Source organism: Podarcis liolepis (assembly GCF_965112155.1).
Source record: "Podarcis liolepis genome assembly, chromosome: 3".
NCBI lineage: Eukaryota > Metazoa > Chordata > Lepidosauria > Squamata > Lacertidae > Podarcis > Podarcis liolepis.
The window spans coordinates 84,726,226-84,753,177 of NC_139557.1; the positions used below are offsets into that span (position 1 = coordinate 84,726,226).

Sequence of the window (26,952 nt, forward strand, 5' to 3'; positions counted from 1 at the left end):
TCTCTCTTTTATGCCACTTCCTATGCTTGGAACAATTTCCCTTTGTCTGCTCCTTAACTTTGTACATTTCCTCTCAAATCCCAATTTCAGAAAGACTTGTTCTCAGCCTCCATAGGAAAGCCGCTTCTTACATGCTTCCAGAGCAAAAGTAAGGACATTAGTACTGGGTGCAGATTGCAGCACCTTTGCTCAGGACGAGGGGCGAGGATAGTGTTAAGCAGCTTTTTAGTAAAACCTGCAAGGATGAGCTTGAAAGCACGGAGGCAATAACTGGTGAAGTCTCAAAAAACCTGGGGAAGGGAGGGCAGGATTCCTAGGATGGATGACACTGCCTGATACAGCTTCTTTGCCTGTCCCACATCTAACAGAAGGAAAATAAAGCATGCAAAAAGGTTGAGGTAATTTTGCAGGGTATGGACAGGTTACAGAAAGCAGCTTTCTCTTGAAGCAGTTTCAACTTCACCGTGTTACTTGATGCAATTCTCACTTGCGGCACTTCCGGGCTGTTGGTATTTCCAGGTGGGATTCAACCACATACTGGCAAATTCAGGTTGCACAGCTAGAGTTGACGTGGAGGTCTTGCACAACTATTTCCCCCAAAGGCTGGACTTTTTGCGATATGGAAAGTGACAGGGGAATAGACTAGAAAATATGAGACAACATCTGCTTTGATGCTGTGTCTTCTGACCTCCTTACAAACAAATCAGAAGGAATGCTCAATAAGCCGGCTGCCTGGGAGTGCTTTTGGTCATTCCCAAGCTTTTACGGTACTTTTCCCAGTGTGTGCAGTGGGATCGCTGTCTCCAGCATTTTAGCGCCACCCACTCAGAATGAAAGGGGGGCTTTTAAGCATTTAGGAATGCTGAAAACACAAGGTGTTTCATTTTTAAGAGAATGGCGTGCAAGTTTGGTTATGTACAATGGAACTTCATGGTAAACATGACTCTAAATCATTTGCCCATATATGTGCAGAGAAACCCCCCCCCCGAAGATCTAGGTGTATAGATTGTTGCAATACGTCCCTAATTATTACAATTCTATAATTATAAAATTGTGTAATCTTAGGTTATATAATCTGAGAAGGGGCGTGGCTGTGACTATCATGAAGGGACCCCACCTTTCTGAATTTGCTGCTCATGAGTAGGCGGCTTGGTCCGCAGGGCCTGAATAGCTGCTCTCCCCTCTGAATGAACCACGCCCAGGCAGCACCAGGCAGCTGTTCATTCCGTACCATTTGTAACTGGGATCTTTCCTCGCTGCTCTCTTTGCCATCTACACTGAGACATGAAAGCTGTGTTGCATTTGAGCAGTTAGGGGAGGAGGAGTACACAGTTTCGCATTCTGCATTTAAGTCATGCTTCATACTGGATAGTTTTGGGTAGGTCTTGGCTATTTCCCTGCTTAACCTACAGCACATGATGGAGATACAGTTGATTAAAAGTAATAATTCTAAAGCAAGTTGTACATGGAAAAGTGTAGTGGAAATTACTCCTCTCCCAGATGCATATGGTTTTTAGTACTCTTATCTTCTTGGTTGGACCACCTCCTCCCTCCAGACCTTTTAGAGCAGTTCAAAATGGCAGTACTTTCTTGAAATCTGGACATAAGAGATTTTCAAGCACTTGTTACCCCTCTGTAGGGATTTTGGAATTCTTTTGCAAGGGAGGTCACCCTCTTTCTCTTAGGGCTGACAGTGAGCCAAAGACGATAGCAATTCTGGCAGGTCAGGACCTGTGGTTAGAGGGTAACCATTGTGGTTTGGAGATGGGCCCAGTGGTACGTGATGGGACAAGGCATGGAATGACATCATCCAAGAGAGGGGAAGTCTATGGAGGGGAGCAGGAAGGTACGGGTTCATATACTCAATTTCCTGAATTTATTTTATAAAGTTACAACCATTCATCAACTGTGTATTACAAAAATAATATTTATGGTGAAATCCCCCCTTTTTTTGCTTTACTCAAGTTGCATTTCCAGACATGTAACCTATAGCTCCTTGACCATGAAACTAGGGTGCTCATGTATTCTTATTTTGGGGTGAGAGGGGAAAGAACAAAGGAGGTCAATGAGGAAAACCTGCATGGTGTACCTAAGCCACAGCCTCAGGGACGACCCTGACAGAGAGACCACTGTCTCTGACATACCTGAAGTGGAACTGGCCCTATTGAATGGGGTGCACTTTGCCACTGAAGGTAAGGGAACTGTTTACCATACCTCCGCCTGACTCAGTTGTGTTACTTATTAAAACAGGAGATTTGAAGGCTGAGCTGAAAACAGGGGTGGGAATAAAAGTTCTATAATCATTTTTATGCCTCTCAAAGAGCACCTGCCATTTTGGGGGGATTTTAAAAACAAACAAACTAGGGAGTGTTCCCTCAAAAGGGAGCAGAAACGTTTAAGGCATCAGGAGGAACAGGTCCCTGTTGCCTTGGCAACCAGACTGGTATCTGTCGTGACTACGAAGCGGCATTACCCCCAGTCTGAAGCCCAACCCTGGGTCGAAATGTTATTCTGTTTACTGATCCCACCTGTGACCTCTGTTTGTTGGTATTCTGTGCAAGGGACTGCGTGCATACAGTTTGATGCCAATAGACTCTGAATGTGCAGTTTGTACCTCCCATTTCTGTAGGGCACAGATTGTGTGTTGTGATCCTATAAATGCTGGATCTGTATGTACACAGGTTCTCTGCAGAAGTTCGGAAGGCGGAAGTCAGAGGCGGGAGTTGGAGGCAGGCCAACAGAGCACCCCAAGCACCCCTCTCCAGATGAGCATCTCTACCTACACAAACATAAGGGTGCATCGAGATGAGAGCAACAGTGTGCATAGACACTACTTGCATTTTGACGTACACCAAGCACATGCACCCAAGTATAGACAGTGTCTATACAGACTACCTTGTCCTCCAGCAAATGGGTCTTTGAGTTTTCCAACCCTTTTCCAAATGTGTGTACAGTGGTACCTCGGGTTACATATGCTTCATGTTACACACTCCGCTAACCAGAAATAGTGCTTCAGGTTAAGAACTTTGCTTCAGGATAATAACAGAAATCGGGCTCCGGCGGCGCAGAAGCAGCAGGAGGCCCATTAGCTAAAGTGGTGCTTCAGGTTAAGAACAGTTTCAGGTTAAGAACGGACCTCCAGAACGAATTAAGTACTTAACCCGAGGTACCACTGTACTGCCTTCATTGCTGTCACTATGTAGCCAAATATGAATTGTTTTATGAGATCACCCACCGCCTTTACTTCCACTTAGGGAAGGAGAATAACAGAACCTTTGCATGCAAAAGATCTCAGGCTCCATCCTCACCAACTTCAGGAAGGGCTGAGAAAGACCCCCAATTTGAAACCCTGAAGAGCTGTTGCCAGTCAGTGCAGACACTACCAGGCTTGATGGACCAATGTTTTGGGATACATCCTTGGAAGTATACTTTTTTGCCTTAAGGCATCAGTATGGTTCAACATGTGCTACTGAAAAGTGCTATCATGGTTGCTTCTGGTTCACTCCCAAGTTTGATCTCTCACAGACATCAGGCCTTGGAATCAGGATTGCTAGGCCTCATATTTCCAGCTTCATACACAGCCATTTCTTTTCCGGCAAGTGAAGAGTCTCAGGCCAACAATCTGAGACTGAGAAGGGGAAGTTGGCTTGGTGCTTGCTTTTGACCCTTCCTGACACCAGAGCTGAGAAAATGAGGGAGTACGATGTGTGAAATCAGGGTCTGAATAAACCTTTCAGGGAGGAGGGGAAGAGAAGGGTTTTGTTTTAGAGGTTCCATACATTTGCAGCCAGATCAAGACCGGACATAGTACAGGGCACAATGGGCAAGACAATGATCTAGAATGGTCAATGTAGGCAGCAAAGTGGCTCATGGCACCACAAGGTCCTTAGGAAAACAGACTGAAAGGCCTCTAGGCAGAATGGGGGTCCCATATCACCTGTGCTAGAGGGTGGTGGGGCATACACAGAGCAGTTCCTGGGGCCCCTTGAGTAAACAGACAGGCCATAGGATACCTCCAATGACTCTGACCAAGAGTTACCAGATGCTTAAGGGCTTAGCCAAATACTACAACCTGTCCTGGCATGCTTAGCCTCATTCTAGCAACTCCCTTGGAGCGCTTGTGGGATGACATCCACCTATCTTGCTTGCTGTTTCCAGCCCTGGCTTTATCGTGACCCAGCACTTCCTTGGCTGCCCTTAAGACGTTGCTGCCACCAAGCCCGTGGCTTTAAGCTGCATGCATTCAAGGACTCCGCTTTCAAGCAAAGGCTCTGCTGCCTCGTGGACATCCTCTTCCCTGGCGATGCACGGCCTTGAGTTCGATCAGAGCCCGCGGTGCTTTGGAGGCGGACGGCCAGAGCATCCCCCTGGACGCTGCTCGGAGAATTCCTTGACTCATCTGGTGGGTGTACAGAGGTCAGCCAGGCTCCGACTCAGGGGGGTCCTTACAGCTCAGTCGTTTTCCTGGGTTCTATCAAGACCGTACTCAACATGCCCACTTGGCACTCTTGGTCCTGGAGTTTCCTTGCAGACTGCGAGGGGCTTTGGCACCTCCGACGCCCCCTCTGCCAGTTCTTCAGCAGCACCAACACAGTTACCAAGACTAGGAGGGCCGTGAGCAGCCCAAACACCAGCACTAAAATCAGCTGCGACTGACTCAGCCCCGAGTCCTGCTGAGTCACCACCTCTTTCACGGAGATCAACAGCCCTCCCCCGTTTGATTTCTCACTGTAGGTAGTGACCCGCTTCCCAGTCACCACAACCCGGACGGACTCAGACTGGGTTGTCCAAGGGTTGCTGCTGGCTGTGCTTCTCACGACGTCGTTGCCGTGCCCCTTGGGATCAGGGTGAAACGCGGTGACCCACGTCGGCTCGGGAGCAAGGAGCTCACAGGTCTTGCCGACAAAGCCCTCGGGACACAGGCAATCGAAATCGTTGACGCGGTCGTAGCACTTTGCCCCGTTTCTGCACGGCTGGCTGGCGCAGTCGTCAACGTTGATGCTGCAGAAACGCCCTTCAAAGCCAGTGGGGCACTGGCAGGAGAAGCGGTTGATGCCGTCGAGGCAGGTGGCACCGTTGGCACAGGGACGCATCAGGCAATCGTCGACGTCAATCTCGCAGTGGGTGCCAATGAATCCTGCCAGGCACTTGCAGGTGTAGTTGTTAGCAAAGCCGTTCTGGTCCAGGCACTCTCCGCCATTCTTACAAGGGGACCTGAAAGGAGAGAATGGGGACCGATCACAACACCCATATGGGCTGTCCTACATTTTATTCATCTGTTTAAATACCCCTTAACCGTTAGCATTTCTAATAACAGTTATTATTTTATTATTTGTACCCCACCCATCTGACTGGGTTGCCCCAGCCACTCTGAGTGGCTTCTAAGTGCACGTAAAAGGTGCATGCAAAAATAAGCCACACAGGAAAAAATAACAACAAAAAGTTGTCATAAAACTGAACGTTGCCTTGAAATCCTTGTTCGTGAAATGGTGCGTTTTAAAGCCTTTTACGGCTGATCCTATACGCGTTCACTCAGAGGTAAGCCCTACTGAGCTTAATGGGACTTACTCCTAGGCAAAGGACTGGAGCCTTTAAAAGGTTTTGCTCCTTGCGCCTGCCTTTCCTCCCATCTATTTCTGCTAGGATCTCTCACCCTGCCTTATCACATGGCCCCGTCTTCAGCTCACAGTTCTTTCCATGGAATCCTTCAAGGCACAGGCAAGAATATTCCCCATCTCGGTCGTAGACGCACTGGGCTCCATTCTGGCACGGGGTCTGGTGCTCACAGACATGCACGTCTGAAAGAGATGGGGGGAAAGAGGAGGACGAGGAGGAGAAAATGCAGGTCAAAAGTACTCAGGGCTGGTTTTTCATGTCAGACACCCACACCCACACATAAAAGTTCTCTCTTTTTTAAATTTACTGTGATACTGGAGGCTGTACAAAGAAAAGGTGGCCAGCTAGCACAGCATCCTCCTTCCCAGTGTCCAACCGCATGTCCCCTGCTCTTCAGAGGCACGAGGCCACTGATTCTGAAGGTGGAAGTGGGCTCCTGTATTGGAGCAGAAGACGCTGCCTTACTTCCTCCTAGCCCAGCACTGCATACAGCTGTACCTTGAATCCCAAATGCCTTGGTACTCAGACGCTTTGGCTCCCGAACACTGCAAACCCAGAAGTGAGTGTTCTGGTTTGTGAACATTCTTTGGAACCCAAACATCCAATGGGGCTTCCGATTGGCTGCAGGAGGTTCCTGCAGCAAAGCAAAAGCCGCGCTCCGGTTTCCGAACGTTTTGGAAGTCGAAAGGACTTCCAGAACGGATTCCGCTCGACTTCCAAAGTATTCTGACTAGCAGTGGTTCTCCAAGGCCTTAGGACAACTTCATGTAGCTGGGAATTCAAATTCAAATTCAAATTTTATTAAACGGTCACAGACCAGGTGAAGTATTAGCTGGGAAGTATTGGAGTCAATAGCAAAAGTAGTTGTTTTCTCCAGGGAGGCCTCAAAGCAGAAAATGGGAAGACGGCCGAATTACTGCTGCTAATAAGGCTGTGTGGTTCTTCTGTTAAAGCTGAATTGCTGTTGTTTGGAAATGGCATCATTTGTCGGTAGTGAATGTGTTGTGTATGCAGAGGACCCGAGTTTCAGCCTTTCAAGGCAGCAGCAGCAGAAGCTATTGTCTGAAACTCTGGAGAGCAGGTACCAGCCCATGTGTTCTGGCTTGGTATAAGGCAGCTTCCCAATAAGCTTCCTTTCCCTGTTGTCCTGACTCTCCTCAATAAGTCCCCACCCTGTTCCAAGTGGAGTGACGCACCTTTCTTGCACAGCTTGCCAGCCCAGCCACTTTGGCAGATGCATTGCCAGGGTTGGTGGCACGTCCCATGCTTGCAGCCTGGCATCCTCACACACTGTTCACAGTATTCCCCTTCCCAGCCTTTGTCACACCTGCAGAAGGAAAACCAGAAAGTCAGAGCAGGAGAACGTCACCGCAGGCACCACGCAAAGGCACTAACAAAGCCATGTGCAGTAAACATCGCAAGGCATTAGACTGGGGTTTCATAGTCATGGGACTCAGCTGCATTAGTAAAAAAAAAACGTTTTGAATGTGTTATAACATGCAACACCAGATGGTGCCAGAGAGCAAATAAAAAATAAATCTATGTGATTTTTTGTTTTGTGTGTGTGTGTGTGGTTGTTATAATGATTTAATTTCTGACTTATTTATAGCACCCCTGTGTGTAGATCCACCAATGGTCTCTGTTCCTGGTGATGGGTGGAGGCAGGATCCAGGATCCTTTTCGGTCTCAGTGGCATGATAGGAAGAAGTACCTCGCACAAGAATGTGAGGGGAATTCGTGAAGGGAGCAGCAGCAGCAGCAGGATGGAGCCAAGGGTGAGGCAAAATGGAGGCACTTTGGGCAGGAGGCAAGAAGAGGGGTGGGGCTTATGAGTACCACAAGTTTTGGTGAAGAGCGTCAACCAGCCAAGATTGCCGCCTGTCTAATGATTGCCTGGGGACAGTGAGAAAATTATCTCTATTTTAAGAAATGTGTGGGTGGGCACAGAAGAGGAATCTCCAGCCTTGGTATTTGCCTTGGGGTTTTGCCATAGGTCAGGAGGGACAATCTGGGCTGTACACCTGATGTGCAAGGTCGGCAGGAAACTCTGCTTTTACTACTGTTTCTTTTCCATCCCAGTAACTTGTTTTCAGAGAGAATAGGAACGCGCCGGTGCCAAACCTTAAGGCTGCGGTCCAGGAGAGTAGGGAACGTGGTGCCCTTAAGATGTTGCTGGACTCAACTCCCATCATCCCTGTCTACTGGCCATGCTGGCTTGAACTGATGGGAGTTGGAGTCCAGCAACTTCCGAAGGCATCACATTGTCCACCCCTGCTATACACCCTTACTCAGGAGTGCATCGCCCTGAACTAAGGGGACCTGTTTTTGAGTAAACCTGCCTAAGATTGGGCTGCTGGCAATGGCATATCACAGGCTACTTTTTCTTTGTGCAAATGCACACATATCAAGCACCTTTCCCCCCATATTTTAAAGTATATTGAGAAAATATTGGAAGATAAAACTAAAATGGGAGGATGTACCAAGACATGACTCATGGCAAGCCTTGTTCACCACACTTATAACTAGACTATAGTAATAATTTATTATTTACACCCCACCCATCTGGCTGGGTTTCCCCAGTGCTGCAGCTTACCAAAGATCAAGCAGTGATACACGGGATTCATACTACGCTCATGCCTCTCTGTTCCTTGCAACTAATTAGATGCAAGTCCTGTGTTTACTCTGCAATCAGTGAGTCAGTGCCAAAAAGACTGAGCCCAGGTTTTGTGGGCGTAGTTTCTTTTTCGCGCCATACCTGTGGGTGGGGATTTTGCTCCTCTGCGCCTCCCCTACAGAGTTCTTCTCTTTTAATGGCAGAGAAATGCGCGGCTGCACATTCCTGCCACTCTGAGGGAGTGGTGCAGAGGCACAAACTCAGGCTGCCCATTTGCACAGCTGCAAAAAAGGAATCACTGAAACGAGACGTATACCCTTCACAAACCACAAACCAAGTGGGGGAAATGCAGCATTAAAAAATGGCATCTGCTTTGTATTAAAAAAAAACCCACCTTGGGTGTGCCGAAGGGATAAAAATCAGAAAACATAAAGTCCAGGGTGAGGCCCCCCCACAAAAAACCCAACTTGGTCTACACAGGACAACTCTGTTGACCAATGGAAAGATTGACGTCTGCCCCCATCCTTCAGCTGCAGTGAAGAAAGATGCCCTTCTTAGATGAGGTACATCTTGAACTACACAATCACAGGCTTTTTCTATCAGTCCTGGGTCTCTGGTGTCTTCAGGGTGGGGCAGGGGTGGGCTGACTTCAATCTCTTTTTGGTCTACCTTAAAAAAAATGTATATAACATAGAAACCCCTTCATCAGCCAATGTGTGTTAAATTGCATAGCACAAGTCCGTGCCTAGTATCTATTAACAGCCACGATACAACTGGTCTGTGATCCTGAGTATGTGCTCTTGTCAAAGAATGTAAGAAATGACTTTGCTGGGGCCACCTATGGCACCATTCTTTGGTTACAATCCCAACAGCCAGCGAACACTGGATAAAATTGGCCGGTAGACCACAAAGGGGGCACTTTTCACAAACGTCATCTCCTGAGCATGTGAGGGAACTTGCTCACACTGCTCACACTTCTCCTTCTAGACCCCTAACAGGTACCTTGCCTCAGGGGACCATGTTCAAACACCCAACCTCCTCTCCAACAATTGAGGGAGAGAGCATTCTGAACAGGTAAGTGAGAGAAAGAGGGACACGTCTTATAAGGCAGAAATGAGAAACCTGTGGCCTTCCAGATGTTGTTGGACTGCAACTTACATCCTCTCTGACAACTGGCTACTGGCTGGGGCTGATGGGAGTTGGTATCCAACAGCATCTGGAAAGATCTGGGAGGTTGCCCAGCCCTGAAGAGCACCTGTGCTTGATGGGAGCAGGCAGTTGTCAGAATGTCAGGTGTGTTTCTGCATCCATTGCAGCTGCTTTGTAGGAACATAGCTCATATGCAAGGAGAAGAACAAACAGCCACTGCAAACACAGAGTTCTGCTACAACTCCCAAAGCTGAATGGCTTGGTGGGCGGGGGGGGGGGGAGAGACTGAGGCATGAGCCCTGGCAGAGCCCTCAGATGGCACCATTCCCTATTTTCTCTCCCTCCCTCACCAAAACCATGCATTTGCTGTGGTTTCCCCTTCCTTCATGGGCTGAGCATTTCATGAAGAGGCTGTTGCACCAACACAGCAGTGGCAAATTGCCAGCCCCAGCATAATGTGCATATAGGGTTGCTCTGTAAATGACTTTCTTTTTTTTTTGCTTTGAAAATTGTTGTATTAGTGACAGTGTGCCAGGACAAGACGCATGCAGCGTGGATGTGTTTCCTACTGCCAAATCCAGCGCTGGGTTGGAAAAGGAGGCCTACTCCAAGCACGCAACCCAGGGATGGCAACAGTACTGTATTACAACTGTAAAACTCTCCAAATAATGTCTGAAACTTATTGCGGTGTTGCAGCAAGTTATCTTACCCATGTTTCTTTGATACTGTTAAGCTGTTTTGTAGGAAATGAGCCCATTTGAAATCCTAGGATTTAGGAGGATCTAAAATAGAATCTATGCAAAAGCCTCTCCCGTCTTCAGCTGAAAACCCTGGTTTCCAGACAAGGCCTTTATTTAGGCAATTAAAAGTAAATTTAATAAAAGACAAAAACAGCCTAGCAGCTCAGGTATTTCCTAGCTGCAACTTCTAGCGATCAGCATATGTTATCCGAAAGCTTGTGCAATGTTGGCTGGTAACACAGAACAGTCATATAAAATTATAAAACTTTTGAAATGCTATTATCCACCCATTCTGGGGAGTGTCGTATGTGGGATGTTTTATTGCGCTGTAAAATGCCATAAAAAAACAATACAAAGCCTCAGTAGTGTAAGCAGGTGCTGAACGGGCAATGCCCTTTGACACTGCTCTTCAGCAGCTGTTTGAGGCTGCAGTATCCTATAGCAGGTTGACTGATCTCTCTGCCCAGATGCAAATAGATGGATTAAATAATCTGTTCTCCAGAGACCAAAAGAACAGCCCATCAGATTAAGAAGGATGCTCACCATTCAAGGGAGATTTTTTGCAAAACAAGTCAACATCTACCCTAAAAATGGCTACCAAAACAAAGGACTGTAAATATTCCATTATTCTGGGTGGGCTGAAAAATATCACTATTACTTAAATTTCAAAGTAAATTTCTAGCCCTCAGGTTTATAGAGAAAATCCATATGCAATTATCTGCAAAATTATCTGCTGCAATCTCTTTCAACTTGGATCTGTGCTTCCTCCTTGGCTCTCAGACATGACCCACACACTTCAGTGATACACAGTGGGTTCAAATCCCTCACACAAAGCACTCTCTTCCATTCACTGTAAAATGCTGTGAAAAAGACGAAGGTGGGGAAATAAACTCACTTTTCCCAGACTGAAAGCATGCAAATGAAACAAGATTATGCAAACCGAGCCCATGATTCAGACGTGTAAATAGCAACTTGCTTGGTTGTCTATGGTGAGTAAGAATTAGCTATGATTAACCAAACTAGAAAGGCTAGCAACAACAACAAAATTTTATTTCACAAATGAACAGCATGGGTATATTTGGGCAACCATTCTAGTTTTTTTGGAGGGGAGGGGCTTTCTTTAAATGAGAGCAAGCAACATTGGTTGATTTGTTCATAAGGCTAACATAAAGTGTGTTCATTGCATCCATTCAAGTTGCTTCAAATGTGACATTTTTCATAAATGGAAATAACATCCCTATTAGGAAAGTGTGATATATATGGAGAAACAATCTCTTTTGTTCACGAAGCAGACAACAGCTGTACACAGCGGCCATCTCCTCTATGGATTGGTGGTGAGATAAACTTACATATCCCACTTAACACAGGAAAATGTACATATGTTTTGGCATGCATGGAGATTTTATAATGCAGAAAAAAATGTTACCTATGAAGTGGACTTTTGGATGAAAAACCAGCAGGGCCAGACCTAACATTAAGTAATGAAGCAGCTGCCTCAGGCAGCAGAGGCAGGAAGATGGGGAGGAGTGGCAGCATGGGGTTGGAGCAGGGCCGGCCCAAGACATTTTGACACCTGATGCAAGCAACAAAATGGCGCCCACCCATCCAGGGGTAAGTGAAGATCTATATCAGGAACAAGAGGGGAGTAAAAATTTACATCGGGAACAAGGGGGGAGTGAAGATCTACACTGGGAACAAGGGAGGGAATAAAATCAACCTTACATTAATTGGAATAATGAGGGAAATGAAGGTATTAATTTTTATAAAATATAAGAAACTGCAAAAGGGATGGGGGAGGAAGTCAAACTATAAATGCTTATTGGGGGAAAATTGGATTTGTATCTCTGTAAACCTGAAAAATAAAATTTATTTTAATATAAAATAAACCTTACCTGGTGGTTTAAGTGGGAATAGTGGGGGGAGGGGGCAGCCTGCTTTGAAGCACCAGGCAGGTGCAGAACCCAGATGACCCCAGAGGGCAGCTCCCACCATTTCCTCCCCAAAGGTGAGGGGAGACCAGCAGTACCTCATATTCACAAGAGGCCACTGTAGGGGTGGCATGGGGGTGCTGCTGAGGAGGCAGCAGATTTGACCTCCAAGAAACATGCCACAGCTGTTGCAGCAGTGGCAGCATAAGCAGGCAACGCATTCCTTAGAGGCTGGATCTGCTGTTCCTACAGATCCTGCTACCTGAGGCAGTCCCCTCCCCTTGCTTCATGGGTGGGCTGGCCCTGGTTGCAGAAAACATCTGTGTGTGCCACACAGCCAACTTTGCACCCTCTAGGCCAGCTTGCTGTCCTCAGGCATGGCTGTCGCAACACCGGTGTTGCAATAAAAACTAATGGCTAGTTCAGTCAGCTTCTATACACTGAACAGGAGGGGACACCATCTTGCCCTTTGTCGCACCAGGCAGCAAAACGTATTGGGCCAACTCTGAGAGTAGAAGCTTATAGGACACTACTTCTTGGGGTGGTTGGCACAAAATGTGCAGGGTTTGGAGTGACGCCGTGTTTGAGCAGGCCTCTCTTTTAACAGCACCCAAGTATGGCTTTACCTGCATTTGCCGTCCTCGTCACAGCTTCCATGAGCCAAGTTACAGTGGTCACTGCAGTCATCACCTGCAAGGCAAAGCAGAGAGCAGGATTTATTGCACCAGGAAGTCAGAACTCCAAGCTATGGCTAACTTGTGTCAGCAGGAAAGGCTGGTGAACCCATCACAAATTTGCCAGGTTGGGACAGAAGTGTGTAGAATCCATTTTCCTTTCCAGCATATACTTATCCCAGTTGTGTATGACCTCTCCCTGCCATCTGTAATATCACAAGACCAGTTTCTAGGGCAATAAATGGAAACGTTTCTACTCATTTATTGCATGCCATTCATGCTGTCTTCCCTTAATCTTCAGAGTGTCGAAGTGCTGATTTTTCTTAGCTGTGGGAGGCTCCATATTTTGTAGCTGGGAACATATGCTGCTTGTTGTTCCCCTCCCCCTTAAATATATATTTTAGGGAAATTTTTAAATATGCAATCGACAGACTGAGATCAAGCTCAACGTTGCAATAATACAGAACTGCCCTTCCGGAGAAAATCGCAGCACAGATATAGGTCAGTGAACCACAAGGCAAGAGGATGCAAACGATAATAATTAAGCACAAAAAAGAAATGAAGCAGAAGCAACAATCAACTTTCCAAATGAGCAACACACTGTTTTCCCCCCTCAGGATGGATAGTGGACCATAGCTCATGTGTTAAGAGCACCTGCTTTCGATGCATCACAAGCTAAAAGGACCATGTAGGAGGAGATATGTGCCCAGAATCCTGTAGAGTCATTCCTGGTCCAGAAAAGAAATCAATACTGGGGAGATGGACCAGTGGCCTGACTCAGGGGAAGCTAGCTTCTTAGTTTCAAATGACATCTCTTTTTGGGGAGGAGGGGCTCATGCTACAGTAGTTGTTCTGTGGCAGCTGTACTTAATTGCATCCACCTTGCAAATGCCACTGCTAAAAATAAACATGTTATTTGCACGATTACTTTATTTATTTACTTATTGCATTTATTTACCGCCTTTTCCTCTAAGATGCTGTTCTCCTCCTCCCTATTTTATCCTCCCAACCTTCAGCTAAGATTCCTGCATTGCAGGGGGTTGGACTTAGATGAGCCTTGGGGGGGCGGGTACATTCCAACTTTACAGTTCTACAACCCAGTGAGGCAGGTTAGGCTGAGATATGGCAACAGGCCCAAGGTCACCCAGTGAACTTCACAGCTGAGTGGGGATTCGAACTCTGGTCTCCCAGGTCCTAGCACAGCACTCTAACCACTACACCACACCGGCTCTCTCTCCATGCTCCTGAATACCAGTTTGCAGGCTTCCCGCAGGCATCTGGTTGGCTGCTGCAGGAACAGGATGCTGGTACCTCTGGATGTGAATGGGATCCGTTCCGGAGCCCCATTCGCATCCTGAAGCGAACACAAACTGCGTCTGCAGGGTTGAGATTCGCCGCTTCTGTGCATGACATCATTTTGAGCGTCTGCGCATGCGCGAGCGGCGCAACCCGGAAGTAACGTGTTCCGTTACTTCCGGGTCGCCGCAGAGCGCAACCCAAAAACACTCAACGTGAAGCAACTTCAGCCCGAGGTATGACTGTACTGCTATTGCCACTTCCTGGAGAAGGTCCTTCCCTCACAAACACACTTAAGGAGAGGATCTGTGTCCCCCAGCACTGCAATATCTTAAATTTTAAAACTTAACAAAGCAGTGGTGAAATTGACGTGTCTCCACCCTACACACAGAAAGACACCTACCCTGAATGCAGAGAAGGCCAGTGGCCCATCTAACCCAGTCTCCTATTTTCACAGTGGCCAAGCAAAGGCCTATGGGGACCCCACAAACAGAACCTGACCTCAAGAGTGCTCTCTCCTGCAGTTTCCAGCAACGGCTATTCAGAAAGGTCACTGCCTCCAATCTACTTACTACGGCAAGTAGTCACCAATAGCCTTATCCTCCCCAAATCTGTCTGATTCTCTTTTAAAGCCACCCAAGTTGGTGGCCATCATTGCCTCTTGTGGGAACAAGTTCCATAGTTTAACTTCCTTTTACCTGTCTTGAATCTTCCAACAACCAGCTTCAATGGATGTTCACGAGTTCTGGTCTTATGAGGGAGGGAGAAAAATGTTTCTCTAGCCACTTTCTCTATGCCATGCTTAATTTTTATAAACTTCTACCATGTCTCCTCTCATTCACCTTTTCTTTAACTGAAAAGGCCCAACTGCTACAACAACAACAACAACAACAACATAGTAGTAGTAGTAATAATAATAATTTTATTATTTATACCCCACACATCTGGCTGGGTTTCCCCAACCACTCTGGGCAGCTCCCAGCAGAACACTAAAAACAGAATAAAACTTCGAACATTAAAAACTTCCCTAAACAGGGCTGCCTTCAGATGTCTTCTAAAAGTCATCTTGACATCTGATAGGAGGGTGTTCCACAGGGCGGGTGCCACTACTGAGAAGGCCCTCTGCCTGGTTTCCTGTAACCTTACTTCTCGCAGTGAGGGAACCGCCAGAAGGCTCTCAGAGCTGGACCTCAATGTCTGGGCTGAACGATGGGGGTGGAGATGCTCCTTCAGGTATCCTGGGCCGAGGCCATTTAGGGCTTTAAAGGTCAGCACCAACACGTTGAATTGGAAACACACTGGGAGCCAATGAAGATTGTTTAGGACCGGTGTTGTATGGTCCTGGAGGCCACTCCCAGTCACCAGTCTAGCTGCCACATTCTGGATTAGCTGTAGTTTCCAAGTCACCTTCAAAGGTAGCCCCATGTAGATCACATTACAGAAGTCCAAGCGGGAGATAACTACAGCATGCACCACTCTGGCGAGACAGTCTGTGGGCAGGTAGGGTCTCAGCCTGCGTACCAGATGGAGCTGGTACACAGTTGCCCTGGACACAGAATTCACCTGCGCCTTCATGGACATCTGTGAGTTCAAGCTTTCCTTACAAGGAGTTGCTCCATCCCCTTGACAATTTTGCTTGTCTTTTCTGAACCTTTTCCAACTCTACAATATCATTTTTGATGTTTGATATTGTACAACAACCAAAGCTGTACACAGTATTCCAACTACACAGCATAACAGCATTGTGATATCAGCAGTTTTCATCTTAATTCCGTTACTGATACCTAGCATGCAATTTGCCTTTCTCCCCACAGCTGCCGCAAAATACAACTGTTTGAGAAGAGTGGCAACTGAACTCTCAGGAGTAACTGAGTGAGTTAATTGTGTTTTGCCTGCATTTTTATCTTCATATTATGCCTACTTCTTTTTAAAGTCTGTTGGTGTTATTGTATTTTCTTACGTATATTTTCTATTATTTAATGCAACCAGCTTGGATGGCTATTTAAAAATACATTAAGCAGTAAATAAATATCGTTAAATTAAAATTAATTAACTAATTAATTTCTGTTCATTCTGTTGAAAGAACGCTAGTATGGAAGCACTCCAAGTTTTAATCCAGTTTAAGATGCTGCTCTGATTAAGCACCGACAGTATGAATGAAGCTAAGCATAACAAATACTTCTATTAACTTCTAGCAAACAAAACAGCATGGATCAAGAGGAACTTATGGGAAATTCCCTTTGGATAGTACCCATTGTGCTGCTGTCAGCAAGACAATCTTGCACATCTCCACCATGACAATGCTGTTTTAGAAACGTTTAATTCATTCCCCACCCCTTACATTTTTGTGAAACAATACCTATCTACTCCTTCTTTGCCCTTTAAAGATAAAGTCCATTTCCCCCCATTGCCATTTCTATAACCACCACAGTACAGTTGCAGAATGAAGGCTGGTACTAACTGGTACCATCAGATCAAAGTGTGAAGCACAGGTTAAGGGCCACACACAGCAGAATTTGCTGGAGAGCCCCCAAACTCAGCTGGGCCAGCTTGCCACCTTTTGAAGTGAGCAAAGCAATACAAATCATCATCTAAAGCAGGAGTACCCAACTGGTGCCCTGCAGATGCTTTGGTCTACAGCTCCCATCATCCCTGACCACTGCCTGCACTGACTGGGGCCAATGGGAGGTGGATTCCAACATGGTAGGCCGCCGGTTCCTCACCCCTGCATAGAATCACAGAATCATAGAGTTGGAACCCCCCTGCAAGGCAGGAATAGGACCTCCCTGAATGCAACGCAACCTTCTCTCTGGTAAATATGCTTAAGTTTGTAGCCTTATCCCTTAGCAACCAGGCTCCCTTAGTGGTGCCCTCCTTTCCCGAAGCTTACATTTCTTGCTAAGAATGGCTTGTAACGTCACAAGAGAGAATGACCCATGAAAAGTCTGTAATTGCTACAAGGAAGATGTAGTTGTTGCTGGTGGGAGATGTCAGGTCTAAGCTTGCAGTGCATGGCACAAGACTGGCTAAAGCATCAATTTAAAGAAAGCCACAGCAAGGCGCAGGACACCTCCTGTTTTTCCAGCCTAAGGGGGAAAACATAATCTGAGGAAGGGGGACCAACATTGCTGTACTGAGACTCCTTGCTACCTTGAATGCACAGAGGGAGGAATAGATATACTCAAAGCAACTATAGCTGAGGAGCACTCTGGAAATTTGACTTGTAGGCCCCCAATATTTCCATTTCTCTGGCCCAGCACTTGAGATGAGCATCAGACCCTTTCCAAGGGATTGATTTCTCTTTATTTATTTAAATGTCTCCAAGGCTGTAACTGAGCTGTTTGTTCCCTGGTCCTGCCATCCCTCTCGCTCTCTCCCTCCCTCCCTAATCCCTCCCTTCTGGCACCTGAAGGCTCTGCTGCTTCTGCCTGCTAACTTTCACCTTCCTTTTTGTTCCTTCTGTCATGTGCCGTGCTGCAAGCGACCAGGACCCAACGATCTTGTTCGATCGTGTGCACTCGCGAGCCTTATCCGCTTACATTGGTTTTATACTACATTTTAATAAAATTAGCTGAAAAACAGCATTTTGTGTGTTTTTTTACGGGGAAAAAGCTCAACAACTTTTCTGTCTGGATTTTCACTGTTCGAAATATGGCAACCCTATACATAGGCCCCTCTCAGAGAACTACCGTTCCCAGAACTCCCAATGGAAAAGGAATGAGTTTAACCCAGTACAAGTATCTGGTGTAGATACACCCATATTCCCAGGGCTAAACTTAACAATATGTTACATACCTGATGAAATGTGTTATGTACAGTCTCCTTAAAAAATAAAAATAAAAACAGCAGTTGTGGAGGACCAGATTGGTCCATGCCTATCTGGACTGTGGCATCAAGGATAGGGGAAATAAGTCTTTCCCCCAGTATAATTCTCGTAACTAAAATTGCCTCCCAGACCTTCTATTTGCCCTGGAAGGAAAGCAACTATCAGTGCAAATAGCATCTTCCCATGAAGGGCAAATAGCAGCTTGTATACATGTGTGGTTTTTGTTAGGAAAACAGGGGAGGGGGGGAGTTTTGTTTTGTTTTTTAAGCACACACACATTTCCTCCATGCTATGGTCATAATTCAGATCAGGCCTTTGCAACAGCTTCTGTTTTACAACATGTGAAGCAGATACACAATTGTGATCATACACTGAATATTGTATTGTCTAGTTTGGCCTCTGGGCATGGCTTGTACCAGGGACGTTTGAAGGCCTTTCATGGAATGTCCAGCAGGTGTCACTGCATGCCTAAAAACACCAAGGGGGGGAGTAATCGCACCTTGGGTCCGGGACAGCAGGGGCAAATGCCAGGGGACAAACGTATTAAGCTTTGGCACTTGGGCCAGTTCAATGTTGTACTAGTTGCATGTCACTCTCCCTTGCGTTTTTCCTTCTGTCTTTTCAATGCAAAGCAGCCACAGTAAATCCCTAATCTGAGAAAAGAACAGAGGAAGAGCTGCTGGACTCTTTCCTATCTGACCGTTTCCCCACTGCAAATGACGCTCCTGCTGCTTTTCTAACTACATGGAGGTAGTCACAGGTCACCCCCCCCCCTCTGGGTGGAAAACAGAGGGGGGCAGCTTTGAACAGAATGATGGTTGTAGCGGGAAGGGTCAAGCAGCCCCTTCCCCAAGCCCCTTCCTCCACTCAGATCTGTTGCTTGCTGAGGCTGCTTTGGATTTATCCAACAGACCATCTGGACATGAGCAGGGGAATTCATGGAGCTAGGAACAGCATTTTCCTATGGTCTTTTTGGATACTTTATACAATTATTAGCAATTTCATTCAGTATCTCCTTCCTTAGAGGGTTTTAAGCAGAGATTGGATGACTATCTTTCATGGATGCTTTAAGTGAGATTCCTGTACTTGGGGTCCTTTACAATTCTATGAGTCTATGATCATAGAAAAAATAATGTATGCCCCATTGCCAGTACAGTGGAATCTCGGGTTGTGAACGTGATCCATGCAGGAGGCATGTTCACAACCCGCAGCATTTGCAACCCGCAACATGCGCGGATTGCAATTTGGCGCTTCTGCTCATGTGCAAAGAGCAATTTAGCACTTCTGCGCATGCATGAGCACCGAAACTCGGAAGTAACCCGTTCTGGTACTTCCGGGGTCAGCGCAGTGCACAACCCGAAAATACAGAACCTGAAGCATCTGTAACCTGAGGTACCACTCCATCACTGTAATCTATCTAAGGTAAAGGTAAAGGTACCCCTGCCCGTACGGGCCAGTCTTGCCAGACTCTAGGGTTGTGTGCTCATCTCACTCTATAGGCCGGGAGCCAGCGCTGTCCGCAGACACTTCCGGGTCACGTGGCCAGCGTGACAAGCTGCATCTGGCGAGCCAGCGCAGCACACGGAACACCGTTTACCTTCTCGCTGGTAAGCGGTCCCTATTTATCTACTTGCACCCGGAGGTGCTTTCGAACTGCTAGGTTGGCAGGCGCTGGGACCGAACGACGGGAGCGCACTCCGCCACGGGGATTCGAACCGCCGACCATGCGATCAGCAAGTCCTAGGCACTGAGGTTTTACCCACAGCGCCACCTGCCCTTAATCAAAGAAGGTCCATCTTGCTGGCAACCCAGATACCACTCTGGCTAAAACCTATGTGTTGGGGACGGGAGTTTCCTATGCTGCACTATATTATCAGACCCAACTAGTACAGTACCATTTGTCTACCCAAACTGACACAGAAGCAGAGAGGGCACACACAGACACAAACTTACCTCTAGCTCTGTTAATCTCATGCAAAGCTCAGTCTGCTACACAAGATGGGTCAACCAGCAATATTTTAATTTGCTCACAACCAGGGAAGAAGGCTAGACCATTCCTCTCCTTATATGTAATAACTAAGCTGCCTTCTACTGAGTCAGACCATTGGTCCATAGAATTCAGCAGGGTCAACACGTCAATGACAGAGCACCTGCTCTGCATGCAGGAAGGCCCCGGGTTTAATTCCCATCATCTCCAGGGGGAAAGTCCTGATTTGCCACCCTAAAGAGCCACTGCCAAACAGTGCGGACAAAGCTAAGCTACATGGACCAATAGTCTGACTCAGTAGAAGGCAGTTTCTCTTTGTTCCAGGGTTTCAGACAAGAGTCTTTCCCAGCCATGAGTGGAGATATGAAAGGTTAGACCTGGGACCTTTTGCATACAAAGGATGTGCTCTGCCACTGAGCTACAGCCCTTCCTGAAATAAGTAGCCGCATGTTACTCCCTGCAGGAAGCAGGAGGCAATTTTCCTGTAGTTAGGAATGTTCTCATAACCACCCTACCTTGTGGACCTTAGTTTGGTTCCCTCCTCTATAGCCTCTACAGGACAACTAAGCGATGAAACCCACACACTCGAGTACTGTTTATGCTCATGTGTTTTTCCCTGGCACCTGAAGAAAGGGAGACCTCTTTGAATAAGAGGAACCATTCACAGGGAGTTAAATGGTGGTTTCTGCACACCGCTGCAGAATGAACCCTTTACCTTTCTGCTGTAGGAGACTTCATGCCCAGGTGGAACCAAAGGAACACTGAACTCATCCTCACCTTGTGTAAAATGGTGATGGGCCACCAGGATCCAAAGCAAGGACATGAGCTGAAGACAGAAGCTCCTGAGCATGGTCAGCGTGGCCCCACCGAGATAGTCACCTACAAGGGGATGAAGGCAAAGTCAGACCAGGATGTTGGCACCTCCGCAGTGCTATCATGCAGCTCCAAAACACTATTATTGCTTATTCCAAACACAATTATTTCTCTAAAACAAATGCCAGCTGCGTCAATGGTTCCCTTGGCTTGGAGGCTGAAAGCACAAGAGCAGTGGACTTTCTGAGTCTGCCCCCATGCAGCGAAAAAACAAAACACCTGTGTTTGCAGGACCCCCCTTTTTTTACCTTCACACTCCTATCGCCTCCCCCACAAAAGGAGAGAACACCCCTGAACCCGTACAACGTTGAGATCTCCCATCAAAGCATCCCAAGGATATTCCAAAGCACAGGCTATAATTTTGGAACGATATCGGCATTGCGTTTCTTCTCAATGAAAACCTCTAGCTGTGCTGAGTTGCGCACTGATAACATGACATATGCTAATAGGATGAAAATTGCTGAACAAAAATAAAACAAAATTGCATGTCAGCCCAGAAGTAAGTCCCATTGAATTCAATGGGACCTGCTTCCAAGCGAAAAGAAAATAGGATTACAGCCTTAAGTAATGATGCTCCTTCTTATTCTGTTAAGAATCAGGGGGGAAGGGAGAAAAGAGAATTAACTTCTCTGTCTTCGGCAGGTGGTTAATACAATCGGGAGTACTTTTGTGTGGGTTGAGGTCTAGAGGTGAGGATCGGAAGCTCACCAATCTGATGTTTAAAACACTGCTAAAAATGGATTTTTAGTTACAGCTCTTCCCATGTCCCTCTAGAACAACTCTTGGATGTTTCCATCCGTTATCAATCTCTCTGAAGCAGTATTGCTGCCATTTCTTAAGATGATAAGGTTTATGTACTGGATTATCACATTTGCATCCAACCCTATGAACATTTGGAGCTGCATTATGCTGTGTAAGATGATTGGTCTATATAACTATATAACTCAGCATTTATTTGGACTGATAGGGTATTTTTCATAATCTGATACCCATCCTGGGACTTGCTGGTGAAGATAAATATGCAATCCTTTTAACTGGAGATGTCAGGGGTTGAACTTTGGACTTTAATTTTTCCTGCATGCAAGGCATTAGCTGTATCACTTAGCTTCGGCTCCCACCTTCCACCAAAGAAGTCCAAGCAGCATACAGGGGCAATTCTACTGTACCCTCACAGTAATCCTGGGAGGTGGATTTTGCTGAGAGAAAGCTACTGCCCAGTCCCACCCTCTTGAAGGTATTGCTGCACTCAGGAGGACTGTTATAGGCAGGCACCATTTGGCCAGCATGTGTGAATCTTATGCTTTGCATTTTAAATACAAGCTCTGGTGTCTGTTAATGGATAAATATCAAACTTACTATCGTGTAAAAGCTTGTGGCCATTACAATATTGAAGGAAGTGTGAACAACTGACTGAGATATATGCTAGAAGTCAGTTAGTAATCAGGAGGCCAGAGCAAACAGATTCTTAACAGGATCGTTTCATGCCTATCTACCTTATGGGCATAGAATTTGTTCACAATGTTCAGATATATGTGGCTAGAGGTACATTCGAGGCTATAAATCCAACCAAAAGAAATGTAGAAATGATCTGGTAAGAAATACAGACAGACAGCGAAAATAATGTTTTTCTTCTTCTCCCAGCCAGGCACAAAAGGGAGAAACAGAAAAGCCCTTCCTACTTCAAAGAGAGACGTCAATGAAATACAACATATTTGAAACACAGTAGTAAATGAATGAGGTCCTTGGGATAGAAGACAAAGTCTATCCAGCTGTCACATATTTACTCTTCTTCAAATGCCAGGGCACACCCACTGAGGGTTTATCTCCAGCATATGCTTATCTACACTAGAGAAATATTGGTTTAACAGTTATTACCTCTCCTTTGAGCACCCTGAGGCCTGCTGTTTTGAGAGTAAATGGCCAGGAGTCTCCAACAGAATATGCACTACTCTCATTAAGCTACAATTCCTAAGATTTCTTGGGACAACCTGAGCTTGTCAAACTGGCATAAAACTGATGTAAGATTGTAGCGTAGATCTTATACCCTGAGGTGACACCTAATAGCTCTATTGTGGGAGAATGACATCTGTGCCACATCTGCCAATGACACAGAATATGTTAGAAGGATATTTCGGGTGAGCTTTCAGATAAAGATTCTAGTCATGTTTGATTATTAAAAGCCTGTGTTATTTTTATTAGCCTGTATAGAATTCTGGTCATATTCTGCTTTGGGTAACTGTACTCTACTACTTCCCCCATATGCCAATTGTTGTTACAATTGGCCAGAAGATTCTCTTTCATTTCCTACCCTGAAGTATTGTGTTATGGGGTGGTACTTTGTGCTGCCGAACAGCTGCTGCATATCAGAGGAGGGCAAAGTGATTCCTGTGAATCTTATAAAATAATTTATGGATTAAGGATGAACAGTTGGCAGCCAATTCCTCCTGAGCTGTTAGGACCCCAGCTGAATACCGCATGTCATTGAAAAGGTCATTTCTCTTTTCCATTCCCAATAAAATCTCCAAAGCAGAGATATGACCTCCTGGAGTTCAAGGCTACCCTAAAGCATTTTTTTCTAATTGTCCCCTCCCCCTAGATTTGTGTATTTACTCCTCAAGCAACAATTTCAATACCTTGAAGCATGCTGAAGTATCCTTCACAAAATGACTGGTGTCGCATAAGCAACTGCCATGGATTCTCAACATTACAAATTGATTCACTCCCTCTCTCTCAAGTAGTGGAGGGCTATTTGATCATAGCAGGGAGAAATGAGTTAACTGTTCCTGGGACAACAAATGGGATTCAGAATGTCTATATCGGTTTGCAAGTGGATGAGGCTTCCTTGGGTTAACTGGAGTGGAGGTCGCCAGATGGGTCTATAAGGTTTAGGGAAGATGACATCCTAGACTATGTAACTGCATGGAAGTCATAGGAAGGGGATAATCAGTGGACTGAGTAACAGAGTTACTAAATCAAGAGTTCACATACAGAATCCTCCGATTACTGGTCTTCAGGTCAATAGGCAGGCAAACTGTGCTGCAAGGTCAAAAGGGTCTGTGGATTTTATCGGATTGGGCATATTTGGAGATAGGATGTTTGCTTTTCTGCTTTAGGCAGCCAACAGAAAATGCTGAAGAATTGCTACAGTAACAACCAACAGAGGCTCGGTCAAATGGATTATTGGAGGCAATGTACTGGGGAGGAAGCTATAAATTATCCCCAAATGTAGATGTTGCCTCCCTCCTCCAGAGCTTCCCACTGTTAGCCCCCAAACCTGTACCCCTAATTTCACGTGGGGCCAGCCATCTCTCCCTTAACAAGAAAAGGGGGAAATGCATTGCTCAACTGCAGACGGAAAATCTTTGTCAAGCAGCAAAGCTGTGAGGGGCTCATAGAGCATCCCGAGTACCATACGATGTATTTTTAGGTGCACATCTAAGAGTACACCTTAGATGTTTTAAAAACACACCTAAGAAGGTTAACAGGTGAACCTCTCTGTCAAAAACGGCAGATGTGCTAAGCAGCCATGACTGCCTCCAGCTCCTTGTGGCTTGTGCTTCTGATGGCAAAGCCCAAGTTTTGCCCTGTCTCTGTGTAACCTGTGAAATGGCTCTCAATGAATCAGGGGCTGAAGAATGCTAGGGAGCAGTAGTGGCTGGCGCCCGCTGAGATCAACAGAGCCAATGGCAACAGAGAGAGCCAATGACAGGCAAAGAGAGACAACTCACTCATTCTAGTTTTGTCCCGATCCCCCCTCCCCCTCCTCCCATCTGTGTCCTACAATGGCAGCACTAAAATTAAGGCGGAGGAAGCTGACAACCAGGGCCAGCCCTCGGAATGAATGAATTTAAGTGAGAAGGCAGGCAGGTGAGAGCAGCGCCCCGCTCACCTTGATGCACCAGCGTCCACTGGCTCACAATCATCACTATAGAGATGTTGCTGCTTTCTAGAACGTGTGCAGTCGAGGGGCGACTGCAAAAACATGACTTTTTTGTTTTTTGCATCAGCCACTTGGGGCTGCGGAGGGATAAGAACCTCGCTTATGGGGGTGTCTCCAAAAAGGCCTCCCGCCCCACGTGCTGGCCTGATGTCCCGAGTGCTGTGCATTTTGGCCCCTGCTGGTGGACAGGGCAGGTTGGGATCCCTACCATGTCGCTGCCCTACGGATTCCTACCTAGCCCGGAGTGGGGTCGCCTCCCCGCCTCGGAGAGGTGAAGGAACCACTCCCGATCACTCCTCCCCGCAGCCCCCCGCAACCCCACGTGCTCCCGCCGTAGCTGCTACCACAACCACCGCCAGGCAGGCAGGCAGACATCCCTCCTGGCATCCTCTCGGCGAGGGCGCCCCCACCCCGAGGTAGGGCAAACCCTTCCTGCGCCCACATGGATCGCTGCCCCTTCCCAGCGCGGAGAGGCTTTTCCTCCCAGCCCAGCCCGCAGCGGCGCACATGCGGAGGGAGGATCCCGAAGCAGCCTCCATCCGATCACAGCCGCGGGAGCAAAAAAGAAAAGAGAAGAAAAAGAAAGAAGAGGGAATCTGGGTACCGAGGAAGGGGGCAGCACCAGGGAGGCATTCCCATCTGCCATCTCTTCCATTTTCTCCTCTCCACCTCCCACCCACACCCGTCGGGCCGCTGTTGCAGGCGCTCTCCTCGCCCGCGTGCTGTCGGATCCTCCCTCCCAAATCCACCTTCCCTGCCATTTCGGCAAAAAAACACACACACAACCAAACACCCCCAGCCCTCTGCAGCTCCCCCCCATCCCCTGGGATCCCCTCCCCTCCCCATTCCTCTAGCTTTCCCCCAGCACACATCGCTCCCATTTTGGGCGCCGCCACCCCACTCCAAACACACACACACACGCACACACACGTATCATACATCTATCCACACGCGCGCAACTTCCCCTCGTCCTCACCTCGGCGCTCGCGTCGGCGGCTCTTTCCTTTCTCCCCTTAGGGGCGTGCCTGCCTGCCTGCCCCCCGCCCGCAGACTAGCGTGGGGATCGGCCAAGCGGGTCTGCCATGCCCTACGCTGCCCGGGCACCGGGGGTTCGGGAGGCGCGGCGGCCAAGCTGCCTGCTGGCCTCCCCGCTCCTCCTGCTGGCGCTGCAAGCGCTGCTGCTGCTGCTCCGCCTGCTGCAGCAGCCGCCGCCGCCGTGCACGCTCAGGCCGGCTGCCAGGGGCTGCGTGTGGCTACACATCCCTGCTCCCTCCCTGGGACATTCCGCCTCCCGCAGCCCGACTGCCGCGAAAGGAGCGAGGAGCCAGGAAGCCCAGGGCCCCCCGAACCGCAGGCGGACGCCCAGCCCCGCCGCCTGCCCAGCCCCGCTCACCTCTCACCTGCGACTCCTTCAGCCCAGACTCGGGGGAGGGAGCGGGGGGGGGAGAGGAGGAGAGACGCCTCTCCATGAACTACGAGCGGGATTGGCGCCTCCCCCCCACCCGGGCCAGGAGCTCCTTTCCCTCTTTCTCATCTCAGCGTGAATTGGCCGCGGGCTTGGGCCTAGGTGGCCCGACGGTAGGCCGCCCCACCAGCACCTCCAATGCCTGCTTTGGCTGGGTCGGTGCCTTGCGTGGCTGGGAGGGGTGGGAGATCCTGGGGGGCAGCCTAGGTGCCATCAGAGGCAGCAGCCCAGGAACCCTGCAGAATGAGCAAGAGGGTGTCCCTCTTCCTCCCCCTCCCCCCCAAAATGGCAGGATCTAGGTTTCAGAGTAAATGCCATTGGGAAGTTGTGTTGGAATATGACAGTTCAGAATCACTGCTCAGACCTGAAGCTCACTGGGGGCCTTGGGCCAGGCACTGCCTCTAAGTCTAACCTACCTTACTGGGTTGTTGTGAGGAGGGGAGAACTTTGTAAGCTACTTTTGAGCACCTTGAAGGAAAAGGTAGTGTATAAATGTTATAAATAAATACACATGTACGTGCATGTTGTCATCCATAATGCTATTAAATCCGCAGTTTAAAGTTGCCTAGCTTCACAACAGGGTAGCATGGAGAGAGCCAAACCGTTTTTTCTCCTATATAAACAAATCTATTATTTTTTTGTTGTTGTTGAAACTGACAGGCATTTGTTTGGTGGCAAATAAAAAGGAACACAAGTCCACCCATAATCAGCTTGAAGAATTTATTGCCGTAGGATGTTTGCGATGCCAACTAGCATATATGGCTTTTAGACAAGGATTAGAGGAAGGATAGGAGGACAGACCTGTTGGTCATGAGTAGCACAGACAGCCCAAAGTGCAGCTGGC

The 26,952-nt window shown here is 47.4% G+C and overlaps 1 protein-coding gene across 3 annotated transcripts; it reads right to left on the minus strand.

The window, feature by feature from the left end:
* Positions 1 to 1,857: 1,857 nt before the first annotated feature.
* On the minus strand, positions 1,858 to 26,576 carry DLK2 (delta like non-canonical Notch ligand 2). 3 transcript variants are annotated; one of them, XM_083495946.1, is made up of 6 exons: positions 26,037 to 26,576; positions 20,608 to 20,709; positions 12,674 to 12,737; positions 6,813 to 6,943; positions 5,654 to 5,798; positions 1,858 to 5,214 (listed from the first exon to the last, which is right to left on the minus strand). In XM_083495946.1, exons 1-6 carry the CDS (start codon positions 26,110 to 26,112, stop codon positions 4,446 to 4,448), a joined length of 1,287 nt encoding a protein of 428 aa, XP_083352072.1. In that variant the 5' UTR covers positions 26,113 to 26,576; the 3' UTR covers positions 1,858 to 4,445. The 3 variants fall into 3 exon arrangements, with proteins under 3 accessions (XP_083352072.1, XP_083352074.1, XP_083352073.1); XM_083495948.1 differs by having other exon boundaries at positions 26,044 to 26,070; XM_083495947.1 differs by having other exon boundaries at positions 25,620 to 26,051.
* Between the last annotated feature and the right edge of the window lie 376 nt (positions 26,577 to 26,952).